Here is a 27,792-nt window from a genome sequence, read left to right on the forward strand (position 1 = left end):
ACGATGCTCTTTCTCTATCTTTAATGTATTTGTATTGTCGATTCTGACCTGCTTGCCGTCAAAGGCAATAGCCAATGATATCGCGGCACGTACACATGTAAGAGAGAGGAAAAGAACTGAGCAACGTATTGACCAACTTTAATTTATGGTGGTGGGGACGGGTTAACGGGTAAACCGGTGGTGGAATTGATGATGATGGGGTACAAAAGTCAAAAGGGTTGTAATTAGCCGTTGGATTAGAGAAAGGGTAAAATGGGGAAGTTAGGTTGGTGCCAGTGAGGTAGAGTTGACCTTTTAACAGCTTTAAATACAAAAGTCCATTTGGGGGGTTGAGGAGTTTGGTCCCACTTCCTTTGGCTTTACCGGTAACCGGTTGCTTTTCTTTTTTAATTTCAAACTCTTTTTTTTTTTGTTTTTTTAATTAACGTGTATGTTTTTCAAAGTTTGAAATTGAAGGCACAAAGGTACAAAGGGAGATGGGGGGGTGGGTTCACATGGGATTCTCTTCTTTGAAGAGAATGACTTTTCGTTTTGTTCTCACAATTTGAGGTTCTTTTGACTTACTTCCATCAACCACAATATGTATGTGTTGTTTGCCCTCTTTCATTATTTATGACGTGTATTCATCAATCATACCTAATGCATTCCTAGTCGTTGTTTCTTACTAGTCTTTTGTTTTTCTGTTTTAACAAAATAACCATCTTCCCTTTTAAATTAAATATTATTATAAATACTTTTAATATTTTTGTTAATTATCATAAAAAAATAGATATAAATTTAAGTAAGACTAACAAAATAGACTCATGGTTAGATGATGTTAAAATTATAGAGTATTTGTAATTTTTTAAATAATGATTGTGCATTTTTAATTATATCAAACATCAATAGAAGGTGGTTGTAATTTACATCTTTTTGCCATGCACGCATCCACTCATGTACACATCCAAAGTTTAAACCCCAAATTTTTATAAAGAGATTTTGAAGTTCAAATTAGTAGACTGTCTCTTTAGGAAGTTTGTTTGTTAATAGTGTCATCATGATACGAATTTAGGTTAGGCTGAATTTGGATGAATATTTGAAAATTTCAACATAGAAATTGGAAAGTTTCAAACATTAGTTATGTGTAGAGGAATTTGGAATTGGATTTCTAGGATCAAGTTCCATAATATTAAAACATAAAAGAGAATAATTTTGAAGAAAACAAGGTGATTAATTCATTAGTGTTTTTGTAACTTAAAGCAACCTTAGTGGGAAGCACTATATGTACTTTTTAGGTTAGGAAGTTTGACTTAGTTTTATTCTTGACATTTGTTTAACCATTTTCTTGACAAATAAATATATTCGGATAATATTTAATATACGATACTTTAAAAACTACTCTCGTTGTTTAGATTCTCAAATTCAACAAATAAAATCAACGGCGTCCGAATGTTATAGCAAAAGTTTGAAAAATTATATAAGTTTGAACCAATTTCTTCTTCGTCTTAAAGCGAATTCTGAATGTTTATAATTATTTTATAATAAATGAATTACTGAAACACGTTCCGATTTTATAACCACGTTCAGATTTAAAGAAGAAAATGATAATTTCTTCAAAAAAAATCAATCCAAATACAACGTAATATATATATATATATATATATATATATAAATTACCAAAAAGATCCCCCAAAATAAGGGAAACATTGTTAGTTTGTATGAGAAAGAGAAAGTGGAAAATTATGTGGGTGTTGAAGAAGAGTTTGGTTGCCTTGATTACACTGCAACATTGGGAACATTATGTTGATGCTTTCTGGTACTTGTCTTGACTAGGAAGAATGAAGAGAAAAAAACAAGATGCATGATGCGTGTTTATGTGTGTATCCTAATGCTTTTCTGTTACGACTGAGCATGAGATGATCTTTGTTGACTCTTCATCCCAATTTTCAATTCAACTAAGTATACTGCATGCAAGACTCATACATTTGCTCTTTTATTCCTTTTATTTGACTTTTTTATTCTTCAACACAATTCCTTTTCTAAGACTCAATCTTATATTTCTAGAAGTTGTTGTAATACTTTTTTTTTTTTTCTTTCTCTTTTTTTATTTAAGGGTCACGATAATTTTGTGATTTTTTTAAGCGCATAAAAGGACAATAAGGTAAACATATTGAATTATATATGTGGTTGTAATATGGGTGGAAACCTATAGTTCCAATTCAATCCACCTAATTTTGGATTGGGCTGGGTTAATATTTCGTGAATCCATTATAATTTTATTTAAATAAATTTAAATAGATTATGAATTTTATATGAGTTCTAATGGGTCTTAAATGGATTTTTTATGTTTAATTTCCTAAATTATGGGTAAAATAGTCATTCATGATACTAGGAAAAAATATTACTATAACATATCATGGTAAATAATTTTTTTTTATCATGGTTAAATAAAATCAATATAGATTTTTTACTAAAAAAAAAGTTATTTGCCATGGCTTTTAATCATAGAAAATGTTTTAGCTACCCTCGTATATACCACGACCAACAACCACTGCATAGTTGTGATCAATGACTATTTGCTACGAGTATCTATTTTTAACTATGGTAATTAGCCATAATTAAATATTATATTTTTTGTAATGTATGTCATTCTTAATTATATTTTAAAATTGATGAAAGATATTCGTATAAATCATTCATTTGAATATGGGTTGTATTTTATTAAGTGTATTGACTTTTATTAAACTTATTGTCGTCGATCAAGTTGACTATATACCACCAACTAATTTTACATTTCTATTTCTTCATATTTCTTATGAGAAATAAATTTTTCCAAATATATTTATATTAATATTTTTTAAATTAATAAGGAATAGAAGGAAAGTGAAGAATTTTATAAAAATAGTCAAAACTTGTAATTCCATGTGATCATGCAAAGTTTTTAAAAAAAAATAAAATAAAAAAGTATACAATTATATTATAATTTTAATGAACACATCAAATATCAATATTTAATAATAATTTATAATAAACTATTATGTAAGATTAATATAAACAAATAACTATTATTATTACGGTTAAAAATATTCAAAATTCAATTTTCTACAAATAATTTATGAAAAAAATTAATTACACAACTATTTATCTCATGATTTATTTTGAAGAATATAGTATTTTGTATACATTATGAATTTTTTATTTTATAATGTAACAAATACATTTTTAATGTATATGGTTACTTTTCAGAAACAATGAAGAATAAATTTGGTCATGTTTTATTAAAATTATATTAGTAAATAATATTTTATATTTTAAAATATATTATGAATAAGAAAACTTATATATAAACTAACACATCATATTTCTAAAAAGCAGAAAGAAAGAAAGCAACAAAAAAAAATCAACTTAGGGATATTATTGGCATAATAATAAAATTGATTTGTGATGTCACAATCGCCATTTGTGAGATAAAAAAAATATTTTTTTATTATATAGTATAGATATAGATTAGTATAGAATATATATATATATATATATATATATCAAAACAAAAAATTATAGACACAAATTAAAGGAAATGTAAATATGAGTTGATTGGGGCAAGAGGCGTAGTTTATTAGTGAGAGAATAGGTGGGCAAGGCCCAGGCCTTGGTCGTCTGTTTTTGGGCCGGGCTCAACTTCCTCCTTAAAATTATTTACTATTAATTCCTCTACTTAGATTATTTAGTATTCATTATAGATCAAAATCAGAAAATTCTCTTTCTTGATTTTGGATTTCGCCATCATCATTTTCACACTCTACTTGTTTACTCATTATTTGAGGATCCATTTAAAAACCAATGGACTAATGCTGCTGGGTGGGCTACCCCTAAACAAATCAACCCATCAAAATTGACATGTTCCGCGGCCCACCCACGTTTCTTTCGGCTGTTCCTTTCTTGTTTTCCCGCTACCAGTCGCGCTGAATATAATAAATAATTATTTATTTTATAAATAATTAATACATAATATTTTATTAAAAAAATAAAATTAATTTAAAAATATTTGCAACACAATAAAAAAATTAATGTTGCAATTTATAAACTATCGTTTGTGAGTGAAAATAAGTCTTTGTTCTGTATTAGTATTGATAATCAAAGTAAAAAGTTCCATTTAAAAAATAGAAGATTTCCTTTATTATTAAATAATTAAGGGTTGAAAATTATAGTGAATTAATCCTGTCAACTGCTGTTAAAAACATTCGATGCAAAAATTTAATTTTTAACCATTAATATTTATTTTGATTTTTACCTATAAGAAAAATATATTATTATAGTTCTTAACCATGGCCAAATCATTTGATATTATTTTAACTATAGTTATTATTTTCGTCTCGCCTGTTGAAATAATAACAAATAGCCCTTACCTATCAATAATTAAGTATTATTTATCATCATTTTTATTTTTTACCATGACGAATTTAGTTATAATTTCTTCTTGTATAATAGAAAGAAATAAATACTTGACTTGATTTTTTTGTTTTTGTCAAATACTTAAATTTTAATTTATTCGCATTTTTTAAAACATTAGTGTTTTTTTTTTGTTTTTTTGGTTGACTTACTAAAAATTGTCGCTAAAATTGGTAAGTACCCAAACAAACTTTCCGAAAAAGACTGTAAATCTAAATTTGTTAAATCAATCCGAAAAGGACTTGGGCGGACAAGTACTGGATGTAAGAAGGGGCATTACTCTCCGTCTGAACTTGGGTCAGTCCCCCCATCTATTTTAACTACTTCGCTCGTCCTGTCTCCTCATAGACAAAACCATGCTTACGTACTATGTCCGTATCTGTATATGTTGAATCAGTAATGATATGACAGGGTAAAATACCCTCCTTGTCCTCAATTAGTGAAAAAGTCTCAAATGAGGGTTAGGATTTCTATCATTATGTTTGTATTTGTGTTTTAGTTATTTTGTTTTGTGTTTTGAAAATAGAGAGAGAAAAATAGAGATAAGTGAGTGTGTGTTAAAAATAGATGATATGTTTGAATTTGTATTTTGGGAAAATTTAAAATATTTTAAAATAAGTGGTGTAGGTTTGATGTTGGGATTTGGGAGACAAAAATCACTAATTCATTGTCAAATTATATATTTATATATATAAATATTTTATGTTTAATGTTGTACTTTTGGAAGATAAAAATTACTATTTATTGTTAAATCATGTCTGTTTTATATTATGTATATATATTATATATAGAAAGTTGAAAAACAAAAAATACGCAGAGAATGTGTAAAAACACAAAAACAAACATTGGGTGTGTTTTATCTTGTCTCGAAAAATGCAAAGTAACAAATCCAAACAAAGCCTATATGTTTATGCAGGTCGGGTCGATTTTTGATTTGATGAGGATCTTAAAATTTAGGTTAAATACGTGGCATAATTTGAGAGCCTTAAGGTGTCGATCGTATAATAGGAGATACCTCCAAATAGTCCTATATTAATTGCTCAAGCAAATCCATCACCTCTAACAATATTTTTGAATTTTAGGCTTATTTCCTTTGAGCCCGAGGATTCAGTGCTCGATTTTATCAAGTAGACTATGATCTTACTCACTATTTGGAGTCATAAAGATAAACAAAAGATTAAGTAATAAAACATTATATTTCATCGTCAAATTCTGCAATTTTTCAATTGAATATTATGGATTGGAACCTCATTGAAAATATAAAACTCACTATTTTATACGAGCATGTGTTATGACATATTCAATATAAAACTCACTATTTTATACGAGCATGTTATGCCATCACATTATGATTGATCCAATAAAGACTAATTATGATACTACCCTATTGGTGAGAATGCAGTTACCAAGGTGAACAATCAATATTAGTGAAAAAAATAACTAATAGCGGTCAATTTCTCACAATTAAGAAGATAGCTAGTAGCTCCAGCAAATAACTTGAAAATTGAATCGAAACAACTGTTACTTCCTATGCCTACCTCATCTATGCAGTTTATATATTTTTATTTTTTCTTTCCTTCCCAAAAAGATAATATATTTTAATAAAATTTCAATGTTTTGACAGCTAGAGAAAGGTTGAAATGCGTATGGCCACAGCCTCACAAACACCTTCAAGTGATGAGAATCCAGAGCTGATAAGAAGAAGATCATCAAGTTGCCTGCCACACTTCCTCTCATTACTGCAATATTTATATATTATTATTGGATAATATATATAAGAAAAGAAAAGAGATCTCAATTTATTTATTTTTATAAAATTTGGAAACTGGAGATCCACTTGTGTCTGAACACACACACACACACACTGTCCTTGGAATCTTCTCCTTGATTTTTTGTTCACTTCAAGTTGAAGAATAAATAAATAAAAGAAAATCTATATTTGAAAAGGACCATGCAGGGGCATAATTGTCTTTCTAAGATGTTAATTAGGACGAAAGTCACATGTGGGTTATCTTAACTCTTAAGCATTGCATCTTCAAGAATTGTTGTTTGACCCTAAGACCACAGGTTTGCTTTAATTTGCAAAGTAAGCTTACTCTGAAAAAATTAAGATGCTCGTTTGTCATATGTGAAGACTACAGGGAACTCCGCAATAACTTTTATTTTTGTGATGTAAATAAATTATAGGAGAAGTTATAGTCACTTCTTTTTAGATTTGATATAATTATAAATATTTTATCGTTGTTTGATAAATTTTAAAGTAATACCTCCTGATTTTAACATCCGTCTAATAACGAGCCTTTTTCATTAGCCTCATTTAACTTTTATTCAATTTTTGTGGTGAACTGATCAAAATATTTTTTTGAATTATAAATTATAATTTTATATTATTTTTAGAAATTTTTAAAAATATTTTTATGAACTAATATTTTCTATAGATTATTTATTTTATCCATCCTCAATTTTCTTTTTTTTTTTTACAAAAAAAATCAATAAGAGTAAAGATAATAATGATCACCTCATCGTCCACTAGACTTATTTATTTAAATAATTCAAACAAAAAATTAACAAAAATAATGTAATTTTAAGGGGTATAACATATTTAATGCAAGTCGTCATTGTCAATAATGACTTGCAATTTTTTTTAATTATTTAGGTAGAAGTCGTCAATGCCACATCGACTTCAACTTTTTTTTTTTTTCAAATTTTTATTATATTATTCTTTACTTATTTATTTAATTAATAATTATAAATTTAAATATTTTATTAATTATAATTCATACTAAATTTTAAAATTTTATTAATTAAAAAAACACAATCAACTATTATAAATATTACGAGAAATACAAATATTAAAAATAGTTGCCCCTCCCACAATTGCACAAATGACATTGGCACTAAGATATTATAATTTCTTCACTCATATGTTGTGTTGGCTCGTTTTTGGTTTTATTATGATCACTGGTATTAATATGCAACCAACTTGATAATATCGTAGAATTGGACTCCGTATAATCATCATATGCAATAAATGATATAAATAGAATTGTTGAGTTGTTATATCTTGGTGTATATATTTTACGGCTTCTAATTCTGCAAATTGCGCCAGTTCCAATTTTAATTTACCAGCTACTTGTTTCATGGCTTTAATTTGAGTTGCAGACCCTACTCTGGAAATGGAGATACCCACATTAATAGCAGGTCTGATTCCAGCATTGAATAGATCGGCAGATAAAAATATCTGCCCATCAGTAATGGAAATTACATTAGTAGGAATATAAGCCGAAACATCTCCTGATTGAGTTTCAACTATTGGTAAGGTGGTCATACTTCCTTCACCTAAACTAGAACTTAATTTAGCGGCTCTTTCCAAAAGGCGTGAATGAAAATAAAAAACATCCCCTGGATAATTAGCCTACATGGTCACATTCAATTGTGTAGAGTATTAAGATAGTTAATTATTAATTAACAAAAAATAATATATCGTAATTCTAGAGTTTCAATTTCTCAATATTTTTTATAATAATTGGCTAGTAAACTACAACTGAAACATGCAAAATGTGTTGTGGAAGACATTTTGTTACTACTTAAATTTAGAAAATTAAAAGAAGAAGCATTCTAGGCTTTAAAGCTATGATAAAAATATTATAATTTTATGATAACAACGCACTTAATGTGAATCTTTATATAATTATTGCTTTAATAACACTATTGTCTAGATGTGTGTTGATTTATTATGTATATATTATAAAGAATATGAGAAATATTTATTAATTAGTCTCGCCTCATTTAAATTATTGTATAGACGTGTACAGTGGTTGTGCATATTCATTTAGATATATATATCATAGAGCGTATATAATTCGATAAATCAAACGAATCAAATTGGTACAGAAAAAATTTGGTATGTATAAAATATTCAATTTGGCCCGATTTATATTATTTTCATAAGACTATCAAATTTCAGACAAGAACAATTTGAACTAACATATTCATCTACTAAAAACTTAGGTATTTTCCATTGCACATGGAATCTTTTCACATACTCTCCCCATAATGAGATTAAAATTATAATGAATGCATCGATTAGATAATAAAATGTATGAAGTTGGTCCATTGTGCCAGAAACAGAGAATGCGTGTAGAACATTACAAAAAGTGACGCAACTAATTTCAATCTAATCCGTTGCTTAGATCCATGAACGTGGCCTACTTGGTCGAAATTTCTGACCTTAATAAGAAGCTAATACAAGGAAGCCTAAAGTCGCATCACCATCATTAATTAAAACAAAGAGTATCTTCTGTCAGAATTAAAATATCTCGTGTAATCGTTTTAACGATTTTTTTAAAAGTGAAGAACGTTTATGCGATGTGACCTTTTGTTAAAATTTGGCCGTCGAATGTCAGATCGATGGATCTTCTGTGATTAGCTGTTGCTGTCATATTAGACATTGTCTTTGTCAACTCCATCTATGACTAAATAATATGCTATTACTTATTAAAAAATATATATATTATATTTCTCGCTTTCTATCTTGTTTGCTTGAGAAGCTCATCAAGAGTATACAATTTGGTTTTCTACCAAAGATTTAAATGCTGTTTATTTATGGTAATTAATCATAAATGAAGATAGTGAGTTCATTGTGTGTGTGTGTGGGGGGGGGGGGGTAGGGGTGATAAAAGATTTTAAAATTGTCCAAAATCGTTGGAATTGAATCGTTTCATGATTCATTTTTTAAATTATAATTTTAAATTTAAAGTAAAATTGCATCATACTATTGATTCGATTTTAATTTAGAACTTAAAAAATCACAAAAAAATTATTTTATGATTATCTCAATTTTTCAATCAAAAAATTTTTTTTTATAATAGTCTAAATACCAAATGATATAAGATGTAGTTCATGCTTTCATATAATAAATAATTATTAATACATTAAAATACCTTATAGATAAATAAATATATAAACTAACACATCACATGTCTCAAAAAAAAGATAATAATAATATCTTCTAGTATTAGGAACACAAAAAAAGTAATGTAGTTGTGTTACAAATTATCATTTATAAGTAAAAGATGACTTCTCTTTTTATATTAATATATATATATATATATATATTAAATTGAAAATAGAAAAGCAATTCATCCTTTAAATTGGACAGGAAAGTAATATTACGATAAAATGATCTAAAAATATTATAGTAGGACAAAATTTTATCTATACTAATATATAAAAAAAAAAGATCATTTACACTCATAAATGGTGGTTAATAATACTGTCGCATTAATTTTTTTTGAAGTAAAAACTGCATTTTAACTGATAAGATAACCAATTTATTCAATTTTATAAATTTTACATTAATTGATAAATTATTTTTTTAATGTAAAGTATTAATTTATATTTTATCTTACTTATAATAATACATAAGAATAACATGCCACAACCACTAGTGTTTAAAAAGACGAACACGTTGCCTTATGTTTGATGGTTGTGAGGAATAAGAAAAGAACTAAGGTCCACTCATTATTGGGACCGTTTATGTGTTGATGAATATTCATAGGGTCCGTGTTCGGTACAACCGTATACAAAATCTGTTCAACTCAAAATTTGGTATGCTAAAATCATGTGTTGATCAAATTAAATTTTTTGATTTGATATATAACTAAAATTTTTGATTTGATTCAATTTAATAATCAAATGAATGGAATTTTAGGGGAAAAAAATCCTTAAACTCAAGACTTCAATTTAAAATTAAAATCAAATACAATTCCAATATATATATATATATACATACATAAAAGCAATTAAAACGAATAAAACATCCAACACAAAAACTCAATCATCTATATATGCTTCATTGTTTATGTCTTTTACACTTTATAAGAGATTAGGGCCCTTAAAAGTGTCAAACAGGTCTGACACTTCTTTCACTTATATATATATATATATGTATGTATAAACGGTATTTTATATAAGTGTATATGTGTGAAAAAACAATTCAATATTCAATTCAATTTGGTTAATTGATAACCAAAACATAAATCAAATTGGATATGAATTTTTTTATAAAAAATCATATCGAAAATTGATTTGAAAGTTCAATTTTGGCACTGCTCAATCGATTTACAGAAATAGGTTAATCTATTGAGGCATGAGTTGGTGAAAATATAGAGAGTCCTAATTTTAAGTATAGATGGTTCTATGTATTGTTACAAATTATTAATTAAACGTCACTATCAATGAAGTGCACGTAATATTGCAAATGGTGTAAAGATTAGAAGCAACTACAAGTTAATAGCTCAAACAATTAATTGATACATCATGCATACAAGTTAATGTTATACTTAATTAATGGTTAAATGGAGGGAGTAGAGCCAACCACGCCTAATTTAATTAGCAAAGTTGAGACCATATGACTAGAAAATTATGATTTCGAGTTTCACTAATATGCGAATATTAGTCTATTTTAATGGTAATTTTTAATCTATTCTAATAGGAATTATTAATCACTTATATTATATATTTAATATTAATAATTCATGTCTATTGATTATTAATAACTGAAATTTATGATGTCATTGTACTGATTCATTCGAAACAATAAAAATAAAAATAATTGAGAGAGTAGAAGGGTCTCAACCCAAAAATTAAAAAAGTATCTGAGGTCATGGTGCAAATTGCAGGAAATCTATGGATTTCAGTGCAAATAGCCAACCACATCAACAGCGTTGTTTTGGGGGAGCTTAATAAAATTAGGGTTAGGGGCTTGGCCGCTGCCTCGTAGTCATGGGCCTCACCTACCTTGAACTTGCTCTAAACCCACGATTATTATTTTAAAGAATAATTATATTTGTATTCCTTAATTTATGATTTATTTATATTTTTTTTTGTATTTTAAATAATTATATAAATTATTCATTACAGTCAAAAAGTAAGAATAATTTATGTAATAATATTGATATTTTTAGGGTATATGTATAATTTTCTAAAAACGAGGATAGTTTGTATAAACAATATTGATATTTTTTATGAATGTATACATAATTTTTTAAAAATTATGAATAATTTATATAAATAAACCTTTCTTAAAAATGTAATTGTCCCGTATTTTAATACTGTTATAATTATTTGCAACTTTTCTTAATAATTTTTTGAATTAAAAATAAATTAGTAGGCCAGCATTTGTCGTAGTCTCCAGTTGTCACTTTCCATAGCAACTTTCTACACTTCATTATAAATCTGGAAAAAAAAAATGTTACCATACATAATTTATTAACACGCATTTCCTGCGCGAATAAATTAGATTTTCTCAATCCAAATATATATATATATATATATATACCAAATAACGTACATCTTAAGTACTTGACTTATTTTTTTAATTAATTATTTTTTAATGAGTAATTAAATTTTTATTATTAAATTGTAGTTGATTGACTAATCACAGTGTTAAATGGGGTATTATTTTGATGAAAAGAAGGAATTTATTTCTCTTGGGGGAAAAAGTCGGTTAAAGAAGTTAGTAAAGTAAAAGGCGACTATGCCATCAATGATAGCGAAGTAGGAGATAGTGCGACGCAGCCGTTTTAAATAGCTACCAAAAAATTTTAAAAGTTTGTCTGAAAAATAGTCAGATTTAGTATGAACCAAATTTTGAATGTATCAAATAATATAAATTACACTGTGTAAATATAATAAATTAATATAATTGATTGATTTTCTGGTATTTTTATATTTCTTTTATCTATACTAATATAAAAAGAAAAGTCCTTCAACTCACAAACGACGGTTCATAACCTTGCCGTACCAATTTCTTGTGAAATAAAAAATGCATTCATACAAAATAACTAACTTATTTATTTTTTCAAAATTTACATTAATTGATAACTTATTATTTTTTTTCTTTATTTTATCAATCTAATGTAACTTGTTTAACAACGTGGTCGACTTTCCTCCCCTGACTTAATAAATATTCAAAACAGGAAAATGTAAAAAAGAAAAAAAGAATAACGATTCTTGCTCTTCAATCATATTTTATTTTATTTTTTCAAATTTGCGCAAAGGTGGCCATCTGATTTTCTAGTTTTTTAGTTAGTTAATTTATCTAACAAATAATCTTTTTCATATCCTATGATGGTTTGTTTGATCTGATTTCTTAATTTTAATTGTAATAATGACTATTTGACCAGATATGAATGATTTAAGAAAATAAGAGAATCATCTCGAATCCTAATAATAAGTAAGTCAAGATCTGAAATTTAAATTACAAAATAGAGTAACTTGTGATACTTTCTTTATTAATTTGTATAAATAAAATATCCATTCGCAATTATGTGCAGTAAATAAATAAAAATTATCCGCAAAGGCGTTCCATTAAATTATACTCCAAATACTTTTCTTGCACAAATAAAAAAGTCTTATTTTAAAGAAAATTATACATTAATTACATAATAAATACAATACACCCATCAAAAATTTTAGGCTAAAATTACTCCCCAGCAAGAACAAGATCCTCACGAAAATGTAGGAAACATTTTTTATGGTAAAAACCCAAAAAAAGGATAAGTGTATAAGCCACATGCAATCACTAGATTTTCGCCAAGAAAAATTGAGAAATGTGTAGGGCAGAGTACCCAAAATTTTTACCGGACAGTAATTTTGTTGGGATAAACCGCAGGACACCCCTTTTTCACCTCCTAAATTTCTGCCCAAACTTTATGGAATTTTTCTACATTCTTCATTTTTTGGTTGGCCAAACCAAACACACCCCTCCAACTTAGGATTAGATATATGTTGGAAATCGTATTTCAAATTCCTACTTCATTCAACCTACATATATTATATGTATAAGAGTAATATTATATATTTCATTTAATAATTTTTTTTATATATAATATGTATATATGTTAAATAAAATATAATTCACAATAAAAAATTCAATCCGCTCCAACTTGGCTGCCTCAATTTTCAGTCTCAACCTATCACATCTCATCCACATGCCCCCACCCCACCCCACCCACTTCCTTTTATTTTCACTAATAATTACCCCATAAATTCATGTATTAAAAATACAACATCTAAAAGAATCCCAAACATCAAGGGAAACGATTCATTATTAATTTCCCATAGTGTCCCTCCATTCTGCCTTTATAGTTTCCCTCTACCACCCCACTTTTTTCCATTCCTTCTTACCCCAAAAGAATCAGAACCATGGCGACAAACTCTCCATCTTTGTTTGCGCTGTCTCTTTTTCTCTCTTTGTTCCTCGCCACATCATGGGCTTCCGATATGTCCATCATAACATACGACGAGAACAACCACCTCGCCGGGCCGGGCCTGCGGTCCCACGACGAGGTCATGTCCATGTACGAGTCGTGGCTGATGAAGCACGGCAAGTCCTACAATGCTCTCGGCGAGAAAGAGAGGAGGTTCGAGATTTTTAAGGATAACTTGAGGTACATAGACGAGCAGAACGCCTTGGGTGGCCGGACATACAAGCTCGGTCTTAATCGCTTCGCCGATTTGACCAACGAGGAGTACCGGAAGACGTTTCTCGGCGCCAGACCCGACGGCAAACGCCGCTTGACCAGCACGAAGAGCGATCGCTATGCGCCCAAGGTCGGGGAGAGCTTGCCAGATTCCATCGACTGGAGAGCCAAAGGCGCTGTTGCTCCCGTTAAAGATCAAGGCAGCTGCGGTAACCATTTTTCTTCCCTTTTTCATTTTTATTTGAACCTGTACAAATATACATTTATATTGTTTTGACAATTATAGTTGCGACGACTTTAAATTTTGGGCTAATTACAGCGATTTCACGACGATCTCATGTTCATGTGATTGACGGCTATATTATTTCTACTTTATCGTTACATTTTATTATAAATATTATATTTAAAATAATAAATGGAACATCATTGATTGGTGTGCGGCTATTATGGTAAATGACAGCTGGTTCGCGATTACTTTACCTAAAAATTGTTCTTCTAATTATTTAAAATGGAACATGATTGGGGTGCCACTTTCTCCAAGTGTTGATTAATGACATGTTGACAAATAAATATTATTAGTGCTCTATTAGATGGACGTTTTCCACACAATAATTAAGTGTAAATTGACAGCGAAACTGATTTAGAAAAAGCGCTAATTTCTTTTTATAATCTTTTTTTTTTCCCTTTTTCTTGTTGAGACAAAAATTGAAATTGTTTGACCATTTCTTGCAAGTTTAATGTTTGTTGGTAACTTCATATTACAATTGTTTAGTCAAAGGTTTGGTTTTTACCATTACTTAACAAGTCTTGGAGTTTGGTTATATCCAGCACTTATGTTTACTCAAAAATAAGAAAATGGAAAATTTAGAGGTAATTGTTTTATTGATTTTGAGAGCAGATTTAGGGGTGAAGAATTTGCTTATAAGAAAAATTCTTATTCAAATCATATGTATTCAAATCAAATAAATTACGTAGCAAATATATCGCTTTTTATAAATTATATATTAATTATACAACAAATGTAATACACACACAATATCCGTGTGATTTGTTAAAATTTCCTCTTGTTATAATTATCTGCTTAAGATATTTGTTGTTTAGAGAGCATTGGTGGCGCCCACCTACCACCACTTATCATACATAAAGTCTTTGTTTTTGTGGGTGTTGTGGTACATTGGCTCCACCCCATTTAATAAAGGCCTCGACAATGTTCCCTCTATTCAGTATATATATAATAAGTTTCCTTTATTGATAATATGTATTGAATTATTATATTAGTAGGTGAACTCATTGAACTATTGTAACAATTAGGCAGATGAGTTTTTGGCTCTAGCGTATCTTCAAAAAATCTTGACAATGATATCGATCCTAGCTAAATGATGATTTCCTTTTATTTATTTATTTATTTTTTATGGTAAAGAAAGTCGGTTATAATTCTGGGTTTCAATCAGGAAAGTAGAATTGAAAATGGGTCATACCTGATACCATGTCATCATTGGTGTCGGCTTGGCTTGAATAAAAATGCGAAGATTGCTTTATTATTTTGTGATTTCCTTGACATTCAGGGGTTTCATGATTTTTTACTTGTACTATATACGGGCTCCATGTCGGGTGTGTTGCTGAAATGTTGGAATCAAGAATCTTAATTATTATTGTATTACTGAATTATTTGAACTTTTGAAGGGAGTTGCTGGGCGTTCTCTACGATTGCTGCTGTTGAAGGTATAAACCAGATAGTTACTGGGAACTTGACCTCACTTTCCGAGCAAGAGCTGGTGGATTGTGATACTTCCTATAATCAAGGGTGCAATGGGGGTCTCATGGACTATGCTTTCGAGTTCATTATCAAAAATGGTGGCATTGATTCCGAGGAAGATTATCCTTACAAAGCCAGGGATGGCAGATGTGACCAATTCAGGGTTAGTTTGTTTGGTTTCTTTCTTGGAAATTCTTAATACACTTGTTTTATCAAAACGAAAGATGGGATATAACAATTTCCCCTGCTATAATATGCAGAAAAATGCTAAAGTTGTATCGATCGATGGTTACGAAGACGTACCTGAGAACAATGAAAAGGCACTGCAGAAGGCGGTTGCTAATCAACCTGTCAGTGTTGCCATTGAAGCCGGTGGGAGGGACTTCCAACTCTATGAATCAGTAAGTTTCTGCCACAATAACGTGTTGGTGTTCCTGGAAGTTTGATGTTGCTGTGGTTGTGGAACTTAATTCGTTTTCGAGTCGCTTGGTTAGTCCTCTTGTCAGTGTATCTTATGAATCTGTTATTGTATTTGCGATTCTCCACAGGGTATATTCACAGGGAAGTGTGGAACTTCCTTGGACCACGGGGTGGCTGCTGTTGGGTATGGCAGCGAAAACGGTAAGGACTATTGGATTGTGAGGAACTCCTGGGGTTCAAGTTGGGGGGAGAAGGGCTACATTCGGATGCAGCGTAATGTGGAAGTGAGAACGGGTCTATGTGGAATTGCTGTAGAGCCCTCTTACCCAACCAAGACAGGCGCAAATCCTCCTAACCCTGGTCCGTCTCCTCCATCTCCTGTCACACCACCCTCTGTTTGTGATGACTACTACGAATGCCCTGAGAGCACCACCTGCTGCTGCGTTTATGAATATTCTGGCTACTGCTTTGCATGGGGATGCTGCCCACTCGAGGGTGCCACTTGCTGCGAAGACCACTACAGTTGCTGTCCGCATGAGTACCCCGTGTGCCACATTCAGTCTGGAACTTGCTCAATTGTGAGTAACCTTAAATCCTATCTATGGTTTTTACAAGGTACATTTTCCATTCTTGCTTATGAAATGACATTGTTAATGTGGTGCAGAGCAAGGACAATCCGCTTGGAGTGAAGGCAATGAAACGCATTCTTGCCAAACCAGTTGGGACGTTTGGCAAAGAAGGCAGGAAGAGCAGCTCTTGAGAAACTCTCTGAAGTCTGACCCGGCAGGTGAGGAGGTTCCTGGAACTCAGATCATAGGGGGAGGAACTAGATGATGTTTTCAGGTACCGTGTTTCCGAAACTTCATCTGCTGCTGAGGTGAAATCGTCGGTTTTAAGAAGAAGCTGATTTGTACATGATTTATTGTCTGTGTTTCTCTGCCTTTGAATCCGAACAACTGAAACAGGTCCTTGTTCTACAGTTTCTGATTAGTTCCTGTACAGTTCCATTTTCTTTATGATTAAGAAGTGGCTGCTTTGGTAATAAGCAGCTCATATCCATAATTGTGTTTGTACTCCAATTTGTACTTGATTCATATATGGGGAAGACCCTTTTCTATTTGGAATACCTCATTTCAATTTCTTTTATCATATGCTCCACAAAAATGTCCAAAATGACATCAATGCCAAATTCTTGATACACACAAAGGAAGCGGAAGCTTCTCCCAAGTTTATACATTTCGTAATCACATAAAATACGCATCCGATAATGTAATACTATGTATTTCTAATTTATTGTCCTCATAATCCCAGCTTTACACTAATTGCACATCACACTTGTAGTAATATTGAGATGAAACAATGACTCCTGCATGTTTAATTTTGTTTCTGAGATTTATACAAGTCATATGTAATTTGTCACAATTAAAACTCTAGATATATCTTCTACATTTAATTTAATTTTCTTGATCATGAGAATCACATTTAGGTAGGGATCACGGGTGTCAACTCAGAAGCTTATTTCACTTTCTGTTTCCTTTGTCCTTCCAAATATTCCAAATGAGGAAATGGGCAGATAGATCAAATCTAAAGCTTAAAACAAGTTATATGACGCTTCCCTCAAAATCCAAAGGGCAACTGTTTTATGCCTTGTGTTCTTGTTGGACGACAAATTCCTAAATCTCCATTTTTTGTTTTATATGTATAGCATAAGAAGGTTTGATGCAATAATCACTTCTTATTATCATAACTCTATCATAATATCAACACTTGCTTACAAACCATGAAGCTACAAACCTGATCAATCAAGAATTTCAACACTTCTCTACTCCTCTATTTTGAGGTTCTGATCCTAAACCCACCAACCCATCTTTCAATCTCAGTTACTGGTTCAAGGTTCTTGGCTTTTCTTCTTCACCTTCCTCTTCCTGTACACAGGGTGTCTCTTCCACCTTAACATAAACAGCCGGGATTTCATCAAATGTCGCACGGTATTCATGATCTGTGCTATTGAGCAATGTGTTTTCATGATCAATGACTCCGGGAGCGTAATATGGTACTGGAACCGAAGGAATCTTGGAGAAAAATGCTCCAAGGTTGTAGGGTATGGAGGGCAAAAGCGGTGGAATAGACCACAATGGCAGTGCTCCGGAATAGCCACTCTGTGTGCCGTTGTACCCTAAGTAGATGGACGTAGTAGGTGAATCATCTGATTTCTCGTAGTTTTGCCTTTTCAAACCTATCATTTGTTGCTTATCATCAAATCCAGACAATGCTCCGTTCGTTTGCATTAGTCCATGGGGATTGTCGTGATTAAAGTTGTTAGGATTCTGGACAGGTAGGTACGGCCTCTGTATGGTGTATATCCCCGGTATGCTCTGTATGTAGCTGAACTTTCTTTTTATGCTCAGTACCATGTTGAGGTCTTCAACAACCTGTATCAATCAGCAACCTTTGTTCAAAGTTTCTGCAGATTGCGGGAAACATTCATGGACAAATAGAGAAGAAAGGAGCATATTAGTACAACACTCTACCTTATGAAATGAGCCTAGTTGGATGGCACCTTCTCTCACTGATATAATTGCTATTGTCTGCCATATATAGGAACTATCTCAAAAATTGATGTAACAGAACAAAGCAGAAATCTTCAGACAGCCATTTTATTTCTAACCTCAATGCCTGAACTGAACTGAGCTTCCCATGCTCTTGGTTGCTGTTAACAGGCAAAAATTTCAAGAAATCAGGCAGTGAAAACTATTTAAAAAGGAGACCCGTTTTCCTAGTAAGTCATATTTTCTTACAGGATCAATGGTTACATTCCATGAAGAAATAAAGTTGGGATCATTCTCTGTTGAGCTATCTCTAAACACCCATTTATGGCTGTTATCTGAGGCAACTTTTCCCACCAATCTGCCAAGAAAACGACATTATAAGAAAACATTAAAGCTTTGTATTAGTATTCTTGAATCCTTGTCTGTCTATCAATTATTCAAGAAGAAAAGCCAGAGTCCTAACCCTTCTCCAAAACTGTAGACTTCGTGGGTCATTTTGAAGAAAAGATCAGCACCAAACATCCCCTTTCCATATCCATTTCCAGCTCTTTCACACTCAGAAAAGTCACAGAAGCCATCTTCCCACACAAGAATCCTGAACCAAAATGAAAAGTGCAAATGATAAATGGGAAGTAAAAACCGGGACGTAGAGTAGCCTACTTTTCAAGAAAATATACCAGTTCCTCTTGTTTCCCTTAGCTCGATCAAGCATGCCTCCTCCATGATCCCACCTGCAAAAGATCCAAGGACATTTTTGAACCCTGATAATACCTCACAACCTTTGAAACAACTGAATCAAGAATCAAGAACAGTGAAAATAGCATGATGCCAAAAGGGGTTCCTTTATTGATTGACATTTGCTACAGTTTCTCTCTCTCTCTCACACACACATACAGATATGTATATTTAGAGAGAGAAGGTGCTTACTTTGGAGGTGGATAATTTCTTGGAAGGATTCTCCAAAAGACTGCATAAACCCACTTTGAAGGGGTGGAAGAATCTGAACATGCACAGAGGCTTCTGAGTGTATGCTGCAGCAAGCAGTTAAGCATGGGAAGCCCACCTTCCATTGCTCAATGATGGACGGAAAAAAGGAAGAGAAAAAGCACAAGTTAAGATAACAGAAACTCCAACTTGCGAGTGTTTGTTCTGCCCGGAATTAAAGGGGTAAAAAAGAGCAAAAGAAAGAGAAAATTATGTGGCCAGCCCACTGGGATTTCCAACTCTGTAATGTACGTTTGGAGACAATAATTTACATAAGCAAACTGCTAAACTTCATTACATGCTAATGTTTTTCTTGAACATCTTTCTTTTTTCTTGTTTCGTTTGCATTTTGTTTTGTGTGTCGTGGGAATTTGATCACGGCTTCAAAAGGAAAGGAATGCCTTGTAATAAATAAATGGAAATCCAAACATCTTGACAGTGACATTTTTCTCCCAGACTCAAAAAGTTTGTCTGGATTAGTTAATTCTTGATTATTTATTTAAATGTGGCGCAATTTTCCTACACTGGAAATGAACCACTTTTAAGTTTGTAAGCTTAGAAGGCAACAAATAATCTTAGTAGATTGGATGTAATTTTTCGTTAATGTATATAAATTGAGGGCTCATTACAGTCTTCTATCCAATTTTTTGTTCATATATATAAATTGAGGGCTCATTACAGTCTTCTTCTCATATGCTCACAAACTGTAACTTCTGAATTTTAACTTCAACATGTGGTCATATTTCCAGCTTCTCTCAAGCTAGAAACCCAAAACAGAACAAACTCACTTAAAACCTTAACAGTGTAATAATCATGTGGGCAAATCATCTGTCAATCAATCATCAATCTTGTTTTCGGAACATTCCATTTCAGCATAATGATCCCATCAGAATTAATAAGAGAATGCTGCTAACATGCTGGTGGTTATTGGACACCATCATTTCCAGGTTGCTTCCTCCTGTCTGCACCAAGAATTTATGATAAGGTTTTTGTAGCTTAGTTGAAGTTACTAAACAAATCACGGTGTTTCACAACCGACAATATGATCTAAGTTTTACAAGTACGAACCATGTTGATGAAGCTGTTAAGTATCGATTTACGCTGTGTTACAACATGTTGACATGGACTTTTTGGGACTATCATTATATCGTGACCGAAGGCACAAAAGTTCTTGCTTGGATGTAAGGAAGTTCAAGATAGTACTATGTTCTCTTGCAGAAGACAAGTTTAACCGCAACATTCACTAACAGTTCCGATGAGCAGTACACTGACAACAATAGGCCAAAGAAAAAAAGACAACTTTTATATAACAAACTAGAGTTTTGACATATTTTTCTTCTATACATTCACTTGCAAACAAGCAAAAGTGGGAGAGATGATGAGGAAAGAGCCAGCAGGATGTTCCTTACTAACCTGTCTCACTTAATGCCTAAAAATTAATGTTCATCAACCTCAAAACAAATGAGCTAACTTTCAGGGACAAAGCACAGGCAGAACTTGGCAAGTTTAATGCAAGAAGAGTGACAGTATTTTGTGGACCAGATTTGTCTAAATTGCAAGATTTTTAAGTAGATTTAGGTCCAAGCAACGTCCACAGATTGAGATATTTCCAGTTCTGCTCAAGCTATGTAAATTATCTTCTTGTCAATTTTTTGTTGCATGTTTAGAAACTGCAATGTACAGTAATAAAAACCCCAACCTTGAAAAAGAAGCCTTTGTTTAGCAGTAGTTTGCATCATTGATAACATATGGCACGTAGTTGCTGTGGTCCTATAAAAGTGGATTGGTTTTATCTCTTCAAACAGAGTGACAACTTTTGCCCATAAACTAGAGCTTCATTGCAGCCTTGCTTTCTGCTACCGTGACAACACTGTTACTACATACAGTCTAGTCTGTCTTATTTAAGACAGCAGTGAAGTTAAAAACAGTGAAGGGATAAGAAAAAACAGATAAAAACATTTAACAGCAAAATTAGGTATTAAAACCCCAAAAAAAATATTAAAAAAAGAAGTAAAAATATACAATTTAGAAAGCACAAGTATGAACAAGACTCCAAAGTCGTGCACAGGGAAAGTTGGGTTCAGTCGCACGAGAGCAGTAAATGGTGGTCCTCCACCAAGTCCATCAATGAGTGGCAGAGTATCCATCACAGACATGGTAAGGAGACCCCATTCACCTTTTGAATTCTATCTTTTTGCTACAAATTCAAGAGCAAGTGCAACTGTTCAGCGCCTCATCATTTTCATAACAAGCTGCAGTTTAAAGGCAGAAATATCGTCTTTAAGGAGTCGGGCCATCAGCAGACTGCTTTGTATGCAATTAGCAAGACTTAAATGTTTTATGAGTTTGTAAGGTCTACATAAATATGGTACCTTGAAAATGATAGCCCAAGGGGTGAATAGTGCACCCGAATATGGAGGCTAGTAAAGAAACTTTGACGACTACCGGTTGTAGGGTAGAAGAGCGTGCCACTCCTTTCTATAGGGACATCAATGCCGTGGCCCTTGGGTACCTCCAATAATACCTTGCCCTGCTTTCCCTTATCTTTTAGGATATGCAGCATTTCAATCAGAATATCCTATTGGTGCCATCACACCAATCTTGATCTTCCCACACTTGTACAGAAAACCATATCCGACTAGTAAGAAACATGGCATTCAGAAGCAGTTCGGCTCATGTACTCTGAATACATGAACTAATGATGCATCTTGTATTTCACTTCATATACAAATTACAGACATAAATCTCTGCCATATGTATATTTAAGAGGAATATGCATATAAATTGCAAAAACAAGATGCTACGTGGATTTAAATCAGAAAATCCTAACTGATCCGGAACCACACAATAGACATAGGTAAGTCACTGCCACAGCTCATATATGCATTAGCATTCTTTTCAGCCAGTCATGAGATAATACCCTAGATCTGGACGACAAATTTAAGAGGGGTGTGCCATAACAGGAAAGCCGCCTAAAACTTGAAACATTCATGTCCCACGGAGGCAGCAATTCTCAGGCTAAGAACAAGAATGCAATATCAATTAAATTTTATATTTAGGCTGAAAGGCACTTGTCTGAAAGGCTGCAAGCAGCACAACCAACTGCGATTGCAACACCAATGAAGTAGACAATTTACATTTTTTTTGGGATTAAATACAGGACCACAGTTTGCAATCAAATACATCAGATTTTTCCAAATTCATAGAATTTTAAAGGCAGGGAAGCACATACAAATGTAATCTAGCGGAAGCTTCTCACTGAACCACTTAGTTATCACATTTGAGAGCAATTTGATGACCAAAATCGTGGCAGTAGTTACATATGTTACCGACTGCAGGAGATAAGGTAGTGGGCAGCTTAAACACAAGAAAAAGAACTTAAAATAACAGTCACTAGTATTACAGATGTAATTGATCGTGCCTAAACAGAATGCTAGAAGAATACAATACTGAAAATCAAATTTTGACCCTAACAAAAAGTGTAATCTTCAGAACTTAAAGCCCTATTCTACATGGAAATTAAGGCCTGCCACTGTTTGTCTCATCGGCTGGAGCTGCCTTCTTCCCGGCGTAACGCTGAGGAGAAGATTTGGAATGTTTTAACAAAAGAGGAACATGAAAAAAGTAAAAATCATGAATTAAAACAGCAGATAGAGTGAATTATAAGCATAGGTAACTGAGAGATACCTGCTTCCCAAACGTGAAAGGGACATATTTATATTTAACCATATGCATTATTTGCCTCTTCATTGTTGAAATGAACAGAACCAACCAATAGAATAGCAGAATTGGCCAAAAAACAGGCACGTCAAAGGCGCTGAAGAATGTCAGCACAAGAGCAAAGAAGAAAGCCTTTGCCAGCGAATGCCTGCAATTGACGATATCAAACGATTAATTATCCGTTTCATAGATCAAGATCAGAACCTCATGACAGTAAAAGTCAAAAGATAAAAACTCAATTAGAATCTTGTAACTTCTGTCAAATGACCACCTCATCTAAAAGCTTAAACTCTTACATAAGATAATCATTTAATATTTAATATGTTAACACGCCTCCCTCATGTGATTCCAAACCCTGCTCGTGAAACATTTCTTTCATAAATGCGTTGGCAATGACATTAAAACCTAGGACCTCTTTCTGGTGTGACTGATACCATGTTAAATGACCACCTTATCTAAAAAGTTAAGCTCTTAGAGAGCAGATTAAACAAATATAATTCAGAATGAAGTGAATTTTCATGGCCAGTAACATAACGCAAGATGAGTGCAAACTGTTTAACAAGATCATTTCCTACAAGGAAACAAATAACAAAGAGTTTTAAAAATGCTATTACATAGACGCAGCAGATTTGCAATATAAAAGGGATTATTTTGACCTCGCATGGTATTAATGCAATCTATAATGAATGTGGTAAATTTTCAGAATAGCTCACTCAAAATATTAACCATCTGCAGAGATGACAGAGACACTTTTAAGGAGCAACAGAGACGATGGCTTGCAAAAAGCAAATACTTCAACTAAAGACAAGAGACATTGAAGTTAAAATCGGATAAAGTAGTGCTAAATATTTTAAGGAAAAAAAAACTGAACTGAATAACCACATGAAATACATAAAAAGATTTAGAAGTAATCAAACTGATTAATTCAATTTGCTATTTGGTATGACGTCTTGGAGTATTGAATTTGTGCTTTGGTTTGGTTTTACCAAATGAACACTTTCTATTCCTATCAAGTGGATGTATCGTTTTGGCTGTTAAGTGGAGTCAATTAGAAGGAAAAGAGGGAAATTTCACCAGGCAGTCAACTTGATGGCTACTTAAGGATTTCAAAGAGGTGATGTTGATAGCAATCAGACAGTGACTTATGAAATTTGAGGTCCTGAAGATATAGAATTTGACATTTGATACTGGTATAAGTTAAAATATATATCAGAGTATTAGACATTATAATTTCAAGTAAGAAACCCAAAGTAAGTATGACACCTTGAAAACTCAAACTTATATTAGCTTTGTCGTTTCAAATTTTTCAGGACACAAGTCTGACTGATTCAAATTGCGACCTCAATTCATTGATATCACATATACCACTATGTTCTTGTCACAGAACATTAATGATACTTATACCCTCGCTTCAACATATAAAATAGGCTCGAGTTGCATGGATTCAGTCAAAGACGGGATATGATTCACATATGGGTAAAGATCAAGCATAATTTGGTAAAGTAGTTAGTCACCATATTTTTCTCCCTGTGTACGCTTTAATCAAGTCCCATGCTGCGATCATTGGATGTGTATGCTAAGTATTCTCATTCCAAATATTTATTCCCTTACAAACAAGCAATTGCCTATAAGTAAAGCATGAATAACTAGGTTTCTCAACCATTCTTTTTCGGGTGAACACATTTACTAAATACCTAGTTTTGAATTCTCAATTAAAATCTGATGCCAATTCCAACCATCAACAAATGTGTCAATCAAATGCATGATGATCTTCCTTTTTCTCTTCCTCTCCATCTCCTTCAGCTTTCAATTTTTTGTCTCTTTCTAGTCCATTTCCTAAATCATTTCGGTTCTCACAGCCATTTTAATTCATAGAGTTTGGCTCATCATGTATGGAACTAGAAATACTTCATCAGATAAAATAAACAATGAAACCTTCTTGGTTAAATAATAAGGTTTCCTCAAGAGAAACCTGTTCATGTCAAAATATTATGGAATTAACTAGGATCACCCTAAAGTTTCAGTGAATGTCAAGAACACTTCCACATTTTCCCAGTCCTCTATTCACCATTTCAGTATACTAACTAAACCAATACAAAGATACATCAGAAACACCGATTTCTCTCAACACTTATTGTTCAAACACATACTCGCATGACCAAAAGACCTTGTATTCGACCTATGAAATCTTCAAACAAACAGGAAAGGGTCACCAGGCGATTAGCCCAACATCTCAAGGTGCATAGCTGATCGACATTCGAATATGTGATACGTTTTCTCCCAGCTAAAATTACCCAAACGTATGATCTGAACTCAAAAATGACTCCCAAGGCACACCACATAACTCAAGGTGCCTCAGTTTTCCACTCAAATCATCATCGATCAACGCCTCAAATTGGTCTAGGATAGACTCTTATACATCCTAGAGAAAGCATAAGACTCGATTAATTTAATTGCAACTTGATTTACGTACGACCAATACACAGAAACGCCAATCAAGGACAATCATGTGCAGAATCAATGGACTAAGAATAGAGATCTCATCTCACCAGAACTTAAACTCGGGGAGGCGGCGGACGAAGGGGCGGAACTCGTCGGAACCGCGCGTGGGGAGGGAGGGGCCATCAGTCAGCTCCTGGATCTCGGGGTCCACCTGCGGCGACAGAAACGCAATCAGCAGTTGAAGGATGTAGATTCCCAGGCCGTACGTGATGATATAGAACCCCTGCAGTAGGTAGACGCGCAGCGCGTATACGAAGGCGATCGCCGCTAGAAAGATCCATCGGTACAGCACCAGGGGCGTCGATTTGTCCAGCAAGTGCTGGTACCGCCGCCAGACCGCGTGGCTGAATTGCGTGACGGCAGACGGCGCGGTATTGTCGTCGGCAACGCCTGCTCCGCCACCCATATTCATTTTGTTTTAATTTATTTATTTATCTTTTTTTGGGTTAATTTATTTAAATTTTGGGAAAATGAGTTTGGAAAGAGAAACAGTATTATAGAGAGGAAACCGTAAACGCCTTTTCTTTCGCATGACTTATTTCTGTTTCTTTAACTGTTAAAACTGACAGAGAGGCAACCGACGGTCACAAATTATGGACGTCCTAATGGGCTTGTCCAGTTAGGTCCATTTCAAACAACAGGCCCATTACTTTACCTATACAACAATTTTTACCCATCTCAAATGGACTATCTAGAAATAGTGGGTTATGGTTAATTTAATTAATCTTTCCTTTTCCTAAACCAAAATCTAATGTTTTGTATACCGCAATCATATTCTTGTCGTAAAAAAAACAACATTCATTAAATTTGTATTATAGAAGTGCGACTTAACACATATACACCCAAGTTTCATACAAATCTTCCATCCTTTTCTTTAATGAGAGAATGGAGAGGGGTATTTATACTAATAAAGATTTATGCTATTTAAGGTAGATAAAGTAAAATACTACTTGCTTGAGGCTTGAGATTCATTGATTATGGTTATTTCAGTAATTTGTTGTGCCATGTTGATTTGATAAGTTTGACATTGGATCTTTATTTTGTGAAATGTTTTTTTTGCCTTATTTGATGTGATATATTTCACTCTTCAACAATCCTTAGAATTCCTAAGTTTTTGTAGAATATTTAGAAATTAAATCATGATCTCGAACTCTTCTTTGGGCTTGGAAAAATTGATGATCTTCAGGATGAGGTTACTGAAGCTATTAGCAATTTGTCCAAGAGTCATTTGGATTCCCTTGAAATTTTGATAGAATCGAATTTGTTGAGAAAATGTTTCTAGCCTCGTCATTGTCCGAAGTGATGATTTGAGTCGTTTATAGCCCCCCAGTCGAGGCTTCATTGTAGGACATCAAATGCTTCAAGGTTGAATGCAACCACATGCAGCTTGATCTTGAGCACGATTCGCGTGTTCGTCTTTGTCCCTCATCAAGGAAGGTGGGCGAGCAACGTCACTTGCTCCCTCCTCCCCCCGACCTCGCACGTTACCACAAGGATAAAGAGGGCCTAGCAAACCATATGGTTGCATCGCGTCAGTTGCTATGTCGTGTCGTGTCGCACTGTGTCGTCTAGAGCCAACATTTGAGGATTGTGTCGTGTCGCGTCACGTTGCACTGTCTTGTGTTGCGTCGCACTGTGTTATGTCACGTCGTGCTCCTCGACCTGCATTTAATAGGGACTTCTAGCCTCGTCCTGAATTTTGGTCATGATAAAAAGGTTTCTCCTCAATCCTCCTTATTTCCCGCTTTCTTGATTTTATCTCTTGATGTGGTTCATAATTTTCAATGAATGGTTTTTGGGGTGAAATCATAAAATTGTTTGATAGTTACTTTGACTATGGTTGGCGTTTATGACACCTTAGGGAGAATATTTTGCTTTTCTTTTGACTTTGGAGTTTCATGTATGACACCTCGAGGAAGTGGTTTTTCTTTTGACGTCGGGGTTT

General features: G+C 32.8%; 3 protein-coding genes across 3 annotated transcripts; 1 reads left to right on the forward strand and 2 right to left on the reverse strand.

The window, feature by feature from the left end:
• Positions 1-13,550: 13,550 nt before the first annotated feature.
• Positions 13,551-17,218, forward strand: LOC105159144 (low-temperature-induced cysteine proteinase). Its single transcript, XM_011076102.3, has 5 exons — positions 13,551-14,125; positions 15,600-15,835; positions 15,933-16,073; positions 16,221-16,670; positions 16,757-17,218. Exons 1-5 carry the CDS (start codon positions 13,639-13,641, stop codon positions 16,850-16,852), a joined length of 1,410 nt encoding a protein of 469 aa, XP_011074404.1. The 5' UTR covers positions 13,551-13,638; the 3' UTR covers positions 16,853-17,218.
• A 589-nt stretch (positions 17,219-17,807) lies between these two features.
• Positions 17,808-20,016, reverse strand: LOC105159145 (uncharacterized). Its single transcript, XM_011076103.3, has 7 exons — positions 19,569-20,016; positions 19,319-19,372; positions 19,105-19,236; positions 18,891-18,999; positions 18,761-18,802; positions 18,624-18,680; positions 17,808-18,524 (listed from the first exon to the last, which is right to left on the reverse strand). The coding sequence occupies exons 1-7, from the start codon at positions 19,709-19,711 to the stop codon at positions 17,973-17,975; spliced, it is 1,089 nt and encodes a 362-aa protein (XP_011074405.1). The 5' UTR covers positions 19,712-20,016; the 3' UTR covers positions 17,808-17,972.
• Positions 20,017-22,983: 2,967 nt separating this feature from the next.
• On the reverse strand, positions 22,984-26,385 carry LOC105159146 (protein RER1A). The gene is made up of 3 exons (XM_011076104.3): positions 25,895-26,385; positions 23,313-23,493; positions 22,984-23,201 (listed from the first exon to the last, which is right to left on the reverse strand). Exons 1-3 carry the CDS (start codon positions 26,257-26,259, stop codon positions 23,145-23,147), a joined length of 603 nt encoding a protein of 200 aa, XP_011074406.1. The 5' UTR covers positions 26,260-26,385; the 3' UTR covers positions 22,984-23,144.
• Positions 26,386-27,792: the final 1,407 nt, after the last annotated feature.

Source organism: Sesamum indicum, linkage group LG3 (assembly GCF_026168435.1).
Source record: "Sesamum indicum cultivar Baizhima isolate 11 linkage group LG3, ASM2616843v1, whole genome shotgun sequence".
NCBI lineage: Eukaryota > Viridiplantae > Streptophyta > Magnoliopsida > Lamiales > Pedaliaceae > Sesamum > Sesamum indicum.